Genomic DNA, 14,798 nt, shown 5'->3' with positions numbered 1-14,798 from the left:
AAAGGGAACCCTTTTACAGGAAGCATTAAATGAAGTTGTGCAGAAAATATATAAATCATAGAGTAATAAAGTGCAGCTTTGAGTTAAATGAAAAAACATGATTAACTGTCGGTTTGACAGAAGTAGACTTGACTTGATAGTTAGGGAGATTTTTCTGGACTAACTTTCCAGTCAACTTTCCATTAAAGTTGCTTAAATTGGAAAGCAATATATTGGTAGCTGGCCAATCAGATACTAGAAACTTGCCTTACTTTCAGGTCCCTTATGTTGTCTGAACCTGCCCATTGTAAGGAAAGTGAATATTATAACCAAAATAAGAGCAGGGATTACCGCATATGGTTTTGGTTGGATTGATGTAACAAAAAGTGGGTAGGTATGCCAAATTGTCTTTATAATGAACTTGCACTAAAGGGGTTATTAGTACCCAAGATTATGTGGGAGCATTATCAAAGGAAGAATAAGACCTAATTTGGGCTTGAGGGTTTACTGATGCAGCATTTACTTAGGCACGACTATTAGGTCTAATTTGCTTGAGGGAAGGAATATAACTGATAAAAAGGGTAAGACAAGATACATTACGAAGGTGTTTTAACAACTGAATTAATCAACAATGCTATTGTCCCCAAAATACAACTGAACGATCTTTTTAAAACATTGTCCAGGAGACTTAGTAAGTTAATGAAACAACAGACCTGTTATGCGATTTATTATAGACAGTTTAGCGGGAGAGAAAAACTTCAGCAATCGCTGGCGATATAACGTTTGTGACCGTTCCACAAGAGCTGGTTGGTAATGTACACACCGATACTATCAAGAAGTTCAATTTCCTTGATGCCAGTGCCATCTTTATATAATTGGAAAGGCGGTAAATTACGATTTTAACACAATAAAAATAATGTGTTTTCAATTTCATTGATATAACCAAAAGTTTTGTGTAGAAAACTATCAGACAAAAAATAAGTTCCAAGCATTACTCCCATCTATCTTTCTGCGATGGTAACACTACGGAAATGTCGAACTGTTTATTTGGGAAAGATTTGAATTGCTTATTCGACTGCGATTTATACCAGCAAAATCCTTATGGGCGGATATCCCACCATCTATTAGAATGTCTAAATTTTAAGCTCAGCTCACTAGGTTAAGAAGTTTATTTTCTTTAAAGTCGTCGTATGTGCTTGACAAACACATAATTATGTTCAAATAATGGACTTTAAATTAAGTAGTGGTATCTTAAAAATTACCAACAAAGAACACTAATAGGCGGTTTAAGTAAATTTCTGTCTAAAATCTCTAACCTAATTAGCCTTATCGGGGATTCCTTGGGAAATATTTTTCCCTAGCAATTTTTTCCTTCCCGGGAGCAAGTTAATACTATCGGGAACTCCGCACGGAATTCTGTTTCCTTGGGAACAAATTTTGCCAACATGAAAATAATAAATTTAGTTTCGAACATAGTTTTGGAATGATTTGTAAGTCGGTTCTTAGTGAAAAGAATTGTTTGTTTTCGTCCTAGACCTAATCCTTAATTAAAAATGCAAAGAATATCCTTTTTATTATTAATCCATTAGGTGATTTCAAGTCAATGGAACTCGAGCTTTGCTTCAACTTTTACTTTAATCTCCTTTTTAATCGCTTCCAATTCAAGCTTGTGCCTTGAGGTTTCATCCCAAATCTTTTTCTGAAACTCACTTTATGTTTTCTTGAAATGGTATTCTATTTCTTTTTGGTGTCTCTTCATAGCCTTTCAACCTTATTGCAGAGTTCTTTTTGAATTTCGATTTCTCGTTCCAAAGCGACGGCACAATTTATGTTTTTTTCTGAAGAGGAAGAGGAGTTAAAGTTCTGTTTTAAGCTGGGAGACCAAAAGTTAAAGCGTCTGGGCATTCTTCCAGCGATTCTTCTAAGGCACAATTTCGTATTATCGTTTCCTCCAATGCACTAAATTTACACTCCTTGTTTGGGCCTCCACCTATTGCTTTGTTTGTCTTTTGTTTTCAGACATTTTCTTCCTCACGTACTTTTTTTACTAAGCCATACCATAATTCATTTATTTTAAAGAAAAATGGTTATCAACTTATCACCTACTTTTTTTTCATTCAGAAATAGATTTTGTTGGTGGGCGCAAACTGTTAAGTTCTTTTTCTACTTCTTTCCAAGATTTTGATACATCTTCGTTAGACCGATTTGTTGTGAAACAATTAGCAATATCTCTTTTTTTTTTATAAAACTAATTTAAACGTGAACTTGTTGAATATTTGTTGAATTCGACCTTAAAAAGATAAATTTGTATTATTATTTTGTTGAGAACTGTTGAAAATTCCTTACATTTTTTGGTCCGCTTTCAATTCCAAAAGGGGAAATATTCAAAGAGAAAACACAAGATTTTCATATGATGAAAAAAGTTGTCGATAGGTATTTTTCTATAGGAATTTTTTTCCCAATTTCGAAAAATTCCCGATACCAATTTTTCGAGTATGGAAACATATCCATGGTTCCCGATAACCTCACTTGAATCAAGCGAATGGACAAAACTCCAGCAAAGAAAATCTTTAAATTCCAGCACCCAGGTTCAAAACGATGAAAAAGACCGAGCTTCCGCTAGAAAGACCTGGCGGTTACTGACTCAAGAGCGCCTTGTCTCGTTTACTGGCAGGAACTTGCTTGAAGAATATGAAAGAACTCAATATCTTAGTTAGTAGACTATGAAGGAACTTGATCGAATTTTAAACAGAGCCCCTATTCTTCCAAATAAACAGTTTCTCTAGTAGCTTTTCCAGTTCAAATTATTATATATGCAAAACCATTAACATGCTACAAATAACTCCAAAGAATATTATTTTTTTGAATCAGGTTGTGTTTTAATAGTTAGGAAGGTTTTTGTTTTAAATTGGAAAATATTTTCCAGTATATTTTCTTATTAATTGTTTTTTTTTTTTATTTTTTTACTTATATTATGTCTCACAAACTCAATCTAAAAATCTCTTTTAAAATTTCGATTTAATGATTTTGTTTAAATATGTATTTTTTTGTTGTTTTTGTTTTGAATGATGAAATACAAACGATTTAGATATATATTTTCTCTCTAGCTTTTTTGTTTTTTGTTTTTATCTCCTTGTTGCTTCTTACATTGCGAGGGTAGGCAGGCTGTTAGTCCATTTAATCGGACTCAGCTGCTGCGGCAGCTGTAGCCACTAGGGACTTTTTGGGACTTGGCTCTGATTCGCCATCGGCGTCAGCATGAGCGCTATCAGATGGGGCTGGAATTGCAGCAGCTGCTGCTACTTCACATTTATCAGCTGAACCATTTTTGGCGTCGTTGCTGTCGTCGCAATCGACCGTGGCAATCGGATGCAATAATTTGATCTTTTCAATTCGTTTCACTAGCAACTTGTGAAGATTACTTATTTCAGCTGGACGAGCCATAACCAAGAATACTTTGATTTGACCATTGTTGTCCATGGCTGTAAGTCGCATTGATTTTTGACTGGGACGTTCGGCAACCATACCAGCCCACACCTTTAACAAAAAGAAATACAAAATTAACAAGAAACCGAGAAATGGAAAATAGGTTGTGATTTTTATTTACCTTGGTATTAACTAACAAGCGTAAATTGCCTGATGTACGGAACACAACTCGGGAGCATTCTTGAACTTTTGAGTCATTTAATCTAAGACTACCGCGACCCCTTTCTTCCCAGTTACTATTTACGAATGCAAAAAGCTTGCAACTTATCTAAATAAAAAAAATATATAAAAGGAAATTATGAAATATTTTTTTTTTTTTGCGGTTCCTCAAAAACTTACATCTACAATATTAGCTTCATCTTCTTCGCCAGTAAAAGTTTCGACTTCTTCAAACTTTCGTTTTTGCGCTCTGCTCTCCTCGTACTCACGGGCCACTTCGGTTAAACTTTTTGCATCTGTGCTTTCTTTAGCAGCAGCACCTTCATTTTCGGGTTTTGCAGCAGCTTGAACAACGGTCGAGAAGAGCAATGGAGAATCTGGTGAAGTGGTTGAATTTTCTGATTTGCTGGTTGACGATTCAGCATGGATATTTTCCTAAAACATACACAAAAAGAAATTAAAACAATGGCTTTTTCAGCAAAGGAGATGGATAAATTAATTTAGTTTTAGGAAAAGTCCAATGAGGGCATAACGTTAGTATAGAGGTATCGGTGTAGATTGGTTTTGAATTCGTGAATATTGCATTAAGATGAAAAGATAGAGTGTGGCAATGCGTTACACATTCGCGTAGTACGGCTAAGGAACAAATCACTTTACTTCACAGTATTGCCGAAAATGAGCTCGAAAATAAATGTATGGGTTTGAACCCAGCACATGAAACTTGTACTGAATGGTTCAAAATTAAATTTATAATCAAACTAAGAAGGAGTCGTCGTCGTTAACGAAAGCACACACACATTTTTGATAAGAGAGCAAGATGCACAACTCTATCCAATGCTTTTAAAATATTAATAATCTTACTTTCTCCAAAACGATGTAAGGATTTGTTCTACTGTTCGGTAAGGTAAACCATGAGATCAATAGAACACCTATTGCTACAATAGCCATACTGCCGGTCATTAAGTAGCGTTCGTTTCTCAAGATATTTGTTAAGCGTTTCATGGCCTTGGCAATAAACGACTGGAAATTGGCCGAACGAATGCTGTTTTGCAACTACTATGCGGTAAAGCTTACACATGATGACCAACGGATTTAGGTATGTTGCTAGGACTCACGCTAAGTAAATACTTACTTAGGTCCTCCGACCTGTTAAGTCCGCTCGGAAGCTTTTAAGGGGCATAGGACCTTTACTACGCCTACGCGCCAACGTGTTTCCGGAGATGTATTTCAGCTCCCTCCAACTCTTGCCTAGTGACGCTGATTCCCCCTCGACTGTCCTGCGCCACGTGCTTCTCGGTCGTCCAGCTCTTTTTCCTTCTTGTGTGAGCGGATTCCACTGCATTGCTTGGCCTGCAATGCAGTCGGTACCTTTTCGAAGCGTATGGCCAATCTATTGCCACTTAGGTCTTCTTATTATAGATTCTATAGGTTCCTGACCTGTCCTTGTGTGAAGGACCTCATTTGAAATACGTTTTGGCCAGAAAATCCTCAGGATGTTACGAAGACATGTATTTACAAGGGTTTGCAGCTTTCTTGTTATGACTGAAGTAACCTTCCAAGTGCTGCACCCATAAAGAAGCACAGATTCGACATTTGTACGAAACAGTCGTCGCTTTGTTTCTAAGCTGATTGAGTTATTCTTCCAAATTTTTGTTAGAATACCGAACGCCGCTTTTGCTTTACCGATGCGGCAGATGACGTCTTGTTCGGTTCCGATTTCGATGGAAACGATGATTCCAAGGTATTGAAAGCTCTCCACTTTTTCCACCAGTTGCGAGAAAATATTAATTTGAGGGGATAGTCCGGTTCCAAGGCTGATCATTTTTGTTTTGCCGGAATTAATTGTCAGCCCCACAACTTCTGCTTCTCTCTCCACACTTATTGTCGTTTGATGGAGATCCTTGATCCTATGAGAGAGTAAGCAAATTCGTCCGCGTAATCCAAGTGCTTTAAATAGGATGTCAAAGTACATTGAATCCCTCCGCTACCAAACAGAGCTGAGCGCAGTACATCGCTTATCACCAACAAAATCAATATTGGCGACAGAAAACAGCCCTGTCTGACTCCGCTACGGATTTCAAAATCATATGACAACCTACCATCGTGCAGAATGTGACACTTGGATCCATGATATATCGCTTTAATAATAGTAATTAGTTTTTCAGGGATGCCTCTCCTCCGCAAAGCTAATCAGATATACTGCCTGTTAACGCAATCAAAGGCCTTCTCGAAGTCGATGAACAGCAGGTGTAGTGGTGAGCGATATTCAACACACTGTTCAATAATGATCCGCAGGCTTTCCTAAAGGAATGTCATTGACAACGAGCGTAGGGCCAAAGGAAAGTAAGAATGGTTTAGATTTTTGATCACACAATTCTAACTACCTTTGGGACATTGAATATAAGTAAGTAATTCATTTATTAACAATTTGAAACTCCCATTGTACTTCGCATCTTGCTTTAAAAAATAAAGAAATATCTTTGTAGCTTTAAGAATCGTTAAAATAGTTATTATTACTCAGAAGAAATTGAAACTGGCTATATTTTATTCGACTTTCTGATTCAATAGCTGTTTTTTCAAGTTCATTCCGAATCGAGTCTTGATTTAGCTGGATAGTTTTATGCATGTTTTCCTTTACATCAAGAATGTTACTTGCATCAATTTGCATACCAGATGAAATGGCAATTCGTTGCCATTTATCATACCACCAATCTTTGTTTCTTATTTCGTATAGCGGCATCTTTCGCTCAATCGCTTTTCTGGAAAATAATATAATCCGCTTGTAGTTTCAAAGTGCTAGTAAATAAATTTGGTACGCCAATTTCCAAACAAGCCTATTTTGCTATTCATGGGGGGAATTTTATTTGATTTTTTCACTAATCATTATTCTGCTATTTATTCGAAGTGAATCTGTGTATGTCGGTAACGTCGGTAATATGCGGTATTCTTCTATTCACGTGAAAGCATTCATTCTATACAATTCAGATCCGCATATAAAATGCAGCGGGTTGTTTTATTGTGTTTGTATACATATTCTTGATGACGTGGACAAATCTGGTTGAAATACCCGCGATTTATCAAATCAAACGCTGCTTTGAAATCGACAAACATCGAGTAAACCTTCTTATTTCTTTTCTCTTTGACTGTCGATGACAGAGTAAAGATTTAGTCAACAGTGGAATTATTTTTTCAAACGGTATATATATATATATATCATCCGTGATTAGAGGCTCAGCATAAGTATAGACTAAGTTAGAGTTTGCTTCGAGAATTGAGAGGAAAGGTCAGCGGCGAATACACCTGTGCCAATTATATGTTGTGTGACATTAATATCTTCACAAGTTTCCAAAATTGCTTTGTATTTTTTGTTTTGCCAAGTGATGGTGCTTGTTCATTTTTAAAACCAAGTTTCTTTACATAGCAATGACGTTTATATTGAGAATTCAATTCCATGTACCATTACTCAAATGCTTTCAAAAGAGCAAATGATTTTGTCTTTTTATCAAACCATTTTTGTTTGAACGCTTTCTTAACCTCATAGCTTCATTTGTTCGCGGCATTTCTTATATATATGTTTTCCGGCTGCAAGTACAGCAGCGCTTAACTCCTCCTGGGGCATAGGGCAGCAACAAGATCCTGCCACTTATCCCGATTCACCGCAACTGACCTCAGCTGTGGCTACGATTGAATACCTTGAGACGTTAGAAATGATTTGCGGCCACCGGATCTTCATCGCGGACAACGGTTAACGAAACCTTGTAGTCTGTTAGAGATTTTGGCAGAGCATTTTCATGTTTCACAAGCACTAATTTGACGTTGGATTCGAAGAGTTTCAACTTGGTGCGTAGCGATATTTTGCTAAAACTCTACACAAGAGAAAAGATTCCAAATGCTCTACGGGCTTTGTTTATTCTACTGTTAGCATCCAGGTCCGTTCCGCCATCGAGAGCTACAAAACTTCTCAGATAATTAAACTGCTCGACCTACTCTATGGTCCCTCGCCATAGAATAACTTGTGTGCTTTGGCCCGTGGTCATTACTTTGGTCTTATTTGTGTTAATCCTTAAGCTACCGTGTTGTTTGCCACGAGACATATATCGTCAGCATAATCCATGTGGCTAAGCTTGTCAAACAGACTCCGTTGGATACCTTGTCCTTCATTTGTACCCACCGTGGCAGTCATCACCAGCAAAAACAGATTTGGTGACAAAACATCTCCTTGTCTCACTCCTTGATGCACATCGAAGAAGTCGGAAAGCCGTCCATTGTGCAACAAAAACACCTTGTGTTGTTGTACGATTCTTTAATAATAGCGACTATTTTCTTAGGGATTCCTCGCGCAATAAGCGATCTCTAGATGCATTCACGATTGACCCGATCAAAGCCTTCTCAAAATCTACAAACATTAGGTACAGCGGTGATTGGTACTCAGATGATTGTTCGAGTATAATTCGCAAGGTGTTGAAGTGGTCGACGAACGATCGGCCTCTGCGAAATCCCCCTTGGTTACTTTTGAGGGTAGACTCCATAATGGACTTAATCCTCTCGAGAATAATAGTTGCTATTAACTTCGGAAAAACGTACAGAACTGTGATACCGCACCAGTTATTACAGTTTTTGAGGTATCCTTTCTTTGGTAACTTTACAATAACTCCATCCTTCCAGTCCCTGGGGTAAGTTTCACTCTCCCAGACAGCCTGCACGAGTTTAAGCAACATAGGGGAAGCTGCCTTAGGGTCTGCATTTTCCGCAAGCTTGCCCACCTTTGCCCTCTTGTCACATCTAACACACCGCTGCACTGTGTTATGAGATGCTCTATACTCGTTTCGTAGAATCAATTTCCGCTGAGCATCACTTTCTGAATTGATTCTAATTTTAAGTGTTCTTTGATATGTGATTTTGTCCCAGGTGTCGTGGGATATCCAGGTATCTCTATCTTTTGTCTTTCTGGGTATAGTTTTAGTTCCAGCTTCCATGTAGGCGCTCTTAATTTGGCCCCACAAAACATCTACCGATAAGCCAGCATTTTGTATGTTCGATGCTTTGTCGCCGAGTGTGGTGACGAAATTACGACGTACATTAGGGTCATTTAGAACGCTTGTGTTGAATCTTGGTCTCCTTGCTATACCCTCTGAGCGACGCTTTACAGCAGCTGTTTTTAAGCGAATCAAACCCAGTAGCAAGTGATGGTCACTACCTGAATCAGCCTTTCTTTCGTTACGAACATCGCACTGTGACTTCCTCCATTTCTGCTGAAATGAAGTGATCGATTTGATTTTTGTTTCGACCATCAGAAGATTCCCAGCTGATTTTGAGGCAGAATAAAGAACCCCCAATCACAAGTTGACGAGCGTTGCAGAATTCGACAAGCATATCACCAATTTCGTTACGTTGACCTAACCCATGCTTACCTACAACTCGTTCGAAGCCTACGTTATAAGAACCAATTTTGGCATTAAAGTCCCCATGATGATAATAATAACACCCCCTAGAACACCATTTTACACCGAATTCAGATGAGTATAAAAAGAGGTCTTTTCGTCCGCTGAAGCCTCATTCGTTGGAGCGTAGCATTGAATAATGGTGACATTTCAGATTTTTGAGCTAAACCTCCCCGTCATAATCCTCGCCGAAATTGGTTAAAAGAATATAAGACTTTTGGTAGCTTCTTTAGCCCACACCGTTGAGCCTTGAACTTTTTGTCTCCTCTTCGCCAGAGTACAACATTCTCGTTTGGCCCGATTCTGCAGTATATTCAGCTCCTCCTTTCCATTTGGTTTCACTCACTCCCAGAATGCTGATGTTACTTCGAAGCATTTCACGCTCTACCTGCACGTGCAGGACAAACATTCCACGCTCCAATCTTCGTTCGTGTTTTGTAGCTAAAAGTCCGTTTTGTTGAATCTGAAGGATTTCTTAATCTTGTTTCTGATTCATTATTGATAGCATCACGATTGCCATTGTTGTATGAAAGATGTCCCACCTCCAAATCCGATGTGCGGCTTACTACTCGGAGTGCCTATAGAAGGATTTATCAAAGCTGGGTTTCCTCTTGGGGAATTATTACCGTTCGTTGTCATATATCATAAAAAATATGCATTTCTTACGCTTATTATTTCATTTGAGAGTATTTGAAGACTCGATGTTAGTTGGGATTCTTGAGAGACAATGTCTAGTTTGTATTGCAAAGTTTCAACTTCGTCTTCTCTCCATCCTAAGTCGAGGTAACAACTTTAGGTTTATTTGATGAGAGAGGGGTTCTGCTTTCCATTCTACAATTATTAAAATCTGGGCGTTGTAGGTTTTTCTGACTTGCTTAAACCGTTTCCAGTGATCCTCAGTTGGGTTGAAAGCTCATCTTTTTTCATTTATAACCTGCTGCTTATATTGAAACATGACTTAGCATTGAGCCTGATACTTTCTAAATATTCAGGATGAATAAAATAATTATTTTCGTTCCCAAAATATTTAAACTAGTTATAACATCTGCACTTAAGTCTATGTCACTACTTAGGAAGCATAGTGACCAATTGAAGAATTTTAAATAATTATTGAAACCGTCTCAGTTGATTTTCTCATATTGCCAAAAGGTTCTCTTCAGCAGCTCTTCTCCAAAAAAAATTTGTTTGACACGAGAAATAAGCAGATAAAACATTGTCAGATGAATTTTGAGGCGTCTAGTTATACGGCACTGATTGTGTATTTATCAGAGTCAGAGGTGAGAACCGAGTCAAGAGTATTTTCATCCCAAGGAAGGTAGTTAAAATAAGAACTCAGGGTTTTGTATTCAATCACGTTCAGTGCTATTTTCAGAAGGTTTCGTGTCATATCAGTGGAGTTGTGAGTTTCCATCATTCCATCCAATGGGAAGATTTAGGCAAACAGAAATACCAACACGATAGTTCTTACTTATATTCCGCATACTGACTAATAGCAGAGCGAGTTGCGAACAAGAAATCAGTTATACTTGAATACACTGAAAAGATCTTGCGCAGTGTTCTCAACCAAAGACTGCAAACAAGCGCAATAAAAGTTCTTGTTTATTTAAAAGCATCTCGTGATGAACAGATTATATTTCACTTAAACAGACGTTTTAACGTTACACAATGAAAAATAAGGACTTGGTTATGTGTTCAAAAAGTTTAATATTAAAACTTACCCCTGTAACACGCTCATGTACATTTTGTCCAAATACAAATCCCGACCGTTCAACTCTGGGCATTGAGCTTTTGGCAGCGGCAAACAAACTTGCGCGCTCGAACCCGTTCTTAGCCAACAAATTCAACGGATCTGGCCGCTAAAATCAAATAACACACATCCAAAATTGTATCAAAATCAGAAATGGAGGAATTTAAATGTACAAAAATCTTTACATCATCTTTCTCATCATCATCGCTTTCGTCTCGTTTATTATTCTCCGCCGATGAAGCACCAGCACCATCCTGTCCATCATCGTCGTCTTTGGACTCCCTCAGAAACGGATTCACCAACTCGCTATCATTATCGCTACCATCTCTAGCTTTTCCGCCGTCTGCATTTGATGAATTCAATGACGAACCCAGCACTGAAGGACGCAAAACTCCAGCCCGAATTGGATTATTTAGTCGTGAAGCTTGCAGGATGGAATCATTCCGACTGTTCGAATCATTGGAGTTATCTTGAGGAAGGAAAATGCAAACAACATTGTTAATGACAAATGGTTGGGACGTTGAAAATGTTTTAAGGTAATTTTTAAAGCATTTTGTATTTTGAAAATTATGTAGAATTTATGAAAACACGTTTTTGCAAACCACTGACCATTGTTTTCGGACATTTTTAAACTATTTTCGAGTACAAAACAAAAGTTTGTTTTAATACAATTCCTAAATCAAAAAATTAATAAAAGTGACAAGCTAGCGAAGGTTAGCGTATGTAGAATTGTCAAAAAAGTAGATGTATTTGAAGCGGTAAGCTGTTAGCCGGCAGTCGTCAGTGGTTCGGTTTCGGTGTCGGTCTTCGGTGGTGTTTTGTTTCTTTCTGAATGCGTGCTTGTAGCGCGTGGGAAAATGCAAACAGTAGTGATAAAATGAAATACGACTTTCGGATTAAGGGCCCGAACACACCATCATTTTTTTTTATTATTGAACATTTATTAAAAATGACCTAAGGCTGGTTTTTGATGAAAGAGTCAAATGGTTCGTCGATTGATATTTTGACTTTCATATTTTTGTCCACAACTCCAGAGGCTGATTTGATTGTGTTGTGGAGAACAGCCGTCTCTCAGGTAATGTTTTAAATAATACTCCGTCCAGGAATTTATGAAAGGCACAAAAATGTTAAATATAAATATTTGAAACAAAACATTAAATACAAAAATTGTGTTGTGTAACCAAATGTTTATTTAATGTTTTTTTTTTAACATTAAAAATATGTATAGACCCACAGTTAGATTGCAATCTGTATTTTTTGTATAAGAAAATGTTTTTTGTATAAGAAATGTTGTTTAAAATCCTCGTCATTGTCTGCCAACATTTCACGTTCCCAAAAAGTGCTCGAAAGAGTCTGCAGAAAATATTTAAGATTATAGTTTCTTTTTAATTGAAGCATACCTTTTCTTTTTTTCAAATTTCCAGACTTCGCTAAAGAAAAGAGTAGATATATTGTTGGAATAAAAAATTATATAAAATACATTTTTTGTTTTTTGAAAGAGTTTCATAAGTCAATACAAATTTCTGGATATGGATTTTTACGAATTTTCGAGTTCCAAGTGCAGGTGAGTTGTCCCCAATTCACGACGAGGACTGTCTAAAGCCAAGCCGTCTGTTCGGTAACGCTGCTTAGACTATTCGTAGTAGTTGTATGACCAAAGGTTCAAAACATCGTGTTTCTATTCCAGTAAACTCGAATATCAAACCGTGGTCCTAGGTTATGCGATCCTTGAGAGTTGCCTCCACCCCAGGGAAACTGCAAATAGGGTGATTCCAGCAATCTCTAACTCTCCGATAGACATAACGTGAAAAGAAGCTCTCGAAGGGATCGTAAAGCGTAACATAGCCCTAAAAACAAATCGAATTTTAGACTCAGTCAGTCAGTTTGTGGATTTCAAATCGTCATCTTACCTCTCAATTATTTTCTTTAGCTATTTCTAGGACACACATCCACTGATTTATGTGGCCCAATATCATGAGCCAGTAAAATCCAAGATATGTTAGGCAGGCTATGTGTAGAGGGAATTCTTTGAATGACGATCTGTTCCGATTAGGATCATCATAGAATCCTCCTCCTCTTGATACTACTGCTCCTGTGGCTGCTTTTCCGTTGCAGTGTTGTTTATGTTACTCGTTATTGTATACATTTCCATTTTCAGTCAAGGTAATAGCATTTGACAGTGAAGGTGACAGCGTTGTTTTACTCTTAACATTCCCATTTGTGAGAGGCAAAATTCCATTTGAAATAATTGTGCCGTTTGATGGGGGTTTAGGTTTTATTCTATTTCTTAAACGATGAAGCACTTTGATGTGATTGAAGTCTGGAAGTATCCTACTAACCTCGTCATACTTTAAAGAATCATTCAACTGAAATGCATTAATACATGCATACCAAAGAAACTATTTAGTTGAATTTTGGCGCAGTTACGTGTATCATAGTAGGATACAGACATTTTTTATGTTTTAAAGGTGGTTATCTTCTCTCAGAATTTTTTGTGAAAGGAAAACATTGACTACATTTTTTCTCTCTCGGAAATATGGAAAAACTTTTGGAACTTGATTTAAGTCTTGTGTGTTTATTTTGTAAACATTCATGTTGAAAAGTAACTTTTGATTTTGATAAATTGTTTAAAGTTGGCTATCATTTTTCATAGTTGGGTAACATTTTGGTGATGTGTTGTTTGTTTATGCATACCGCATTTGTTTTATTTTTTTTTCTAGAAATAATATCAGTTATTCAAGTCTCAACCAGTACTATGATATTCCAAAACATGTTTCTTATATCCACGAGAGGTATGAAAACACTGTGTTTTCTTGTTTGTTTTTAAACATATTTTCCTTTTCAATATATAAGATAAAGTGGTAGCTGAAAACATTCAAACTTTCAGGAGAATCTCAGCTGATTTATTTGGAAATATAAAAATCATAATGGATAAGAATAGAATTCAGCTGCATACACACCCAAACATCGAGAAGGAATTTTTCAAAAAATCCGCTCACAAATTAGCCATTTTCATTTAAGCAGGATGAATGAAATTAACGTGTGCATCATTTTTGTTATTCCAGGTGACATTTTTTCCCGTTGCAGGAAACAAGTAAATGTGTACAGTTCCGTCAGCTGGTAAGATAATCATGTCAAGCATTAGGTTTCTTGAAGACAGTGAATTATTGAACAGTATAAAGGCCTAATGACTTACAACTCTCAACCATTCCTGTGTACGAGTACTCTTATTAGGAATGGAGTTGACCTCCAATCCGAACGTCTAATTTGAGAAAGCACTTTTCATGACAAGAATTATTCTTGGAGGATTTGTCAATTCCTCGCAAGAGCCAGTACCTGTGCAAAAAAGTTTAGAAGACACAGGCACGGATCGAACCAAGAACTCTGACATGTAAGTCCAACGCACTAACCATCATACCGCGGGTACTGTTGGGTTTAATATTAAGTTATATTTTTTCTCCCTGACCTACAAGAGATTAAGCATAGCTAAAGGGATCGAATCACTTTGGGGGGTTTTTATATGGGTATCACTCTCGGAATTCGCATTTGGGACACAGAAAACCCGCACGTATACATTTAAAAGCCTATACACTCCAAATGAGTCACAGAGTCATTATTGGGCCATTTTTCTTCACAAAAATTGAAGAGTTGGATATTGGCAACATTTGGTTTCAACATGACGGCGCTAGGTGCCACACAACCGAAGCTACACTCGGTTTTTAAAACTTAAAAAAAAAGGATTTTTTGGCGGACCCTATATATAAAACCCATGGTATTATCACCTGAATACTCTACTTGATCGGCACCTTTGGGCTACGGCGAAATAAGTTTGTGCAGTTTTTTTAACTCAATATTTTTGTATAAAACCTCTGACATTTGTAACTTCGATAATATATATATAGGTTTAATTTACAAAGTTTCCACCTTAATCCAAGCTTGCGGAATTCCATATCATAAATTGACACTTCCAAAAGTATAATCGTGCC

General features: G+C 37.2%; 1 protein-coding gene across 1 annotated transcript; it reads right to left on the bottom strand.

Moving 5' to 3' along the window:
- Positions 1-2,978: 2,978 nt before the first annotated feature.
- LOC129941455 (ran-binding protein 3) lies at positions 2,979-11,572 on the bottom strand. Its single transcript, XM_056050087.1, has 6 exons — positions 11,422-11,572; positions 10,998-11,281; positions 10,784-10,921; positions 3,805-4,059; positions 3,587-3,733; positions 2,979-3,516 (listed from the first exon to the last, which is right to left on the bottom strand). Exons 1-6 carry the CDS (start codon positions 11,435-11,437, stop codon positions 3,157-3,159), a joined length of 1,200 nt encoding a protein of 399 aa, XP_055906062.1. The 5' UTR covers positions 11,438-11,572; the 3' UTR covers positions 2,979-3,156.
- Positions 11,573-14,798: the final 3,226 nt, after the last annotated feature.

This window comes from Eupeodes corollae, chromosome 1 (genome assembly GCF_945859685.1).
Source record: "Eupeodes corollae chromosome 1, idEupCoro1.1, whole genome shotgun sequence".
Classification (NCBI taxonomy): domain Eukaryota; kingdom Metazoa; phylum Arthropoda; class Insecta; order Diptera; family Syrphidae; genus Eupeodes; species Eupeodes corollae.
The sequence above is the reverse complement of the archived record's forward strand: the minus strand, read 5'-3'. Positions and strand labels throughout refer to the sequence as shown.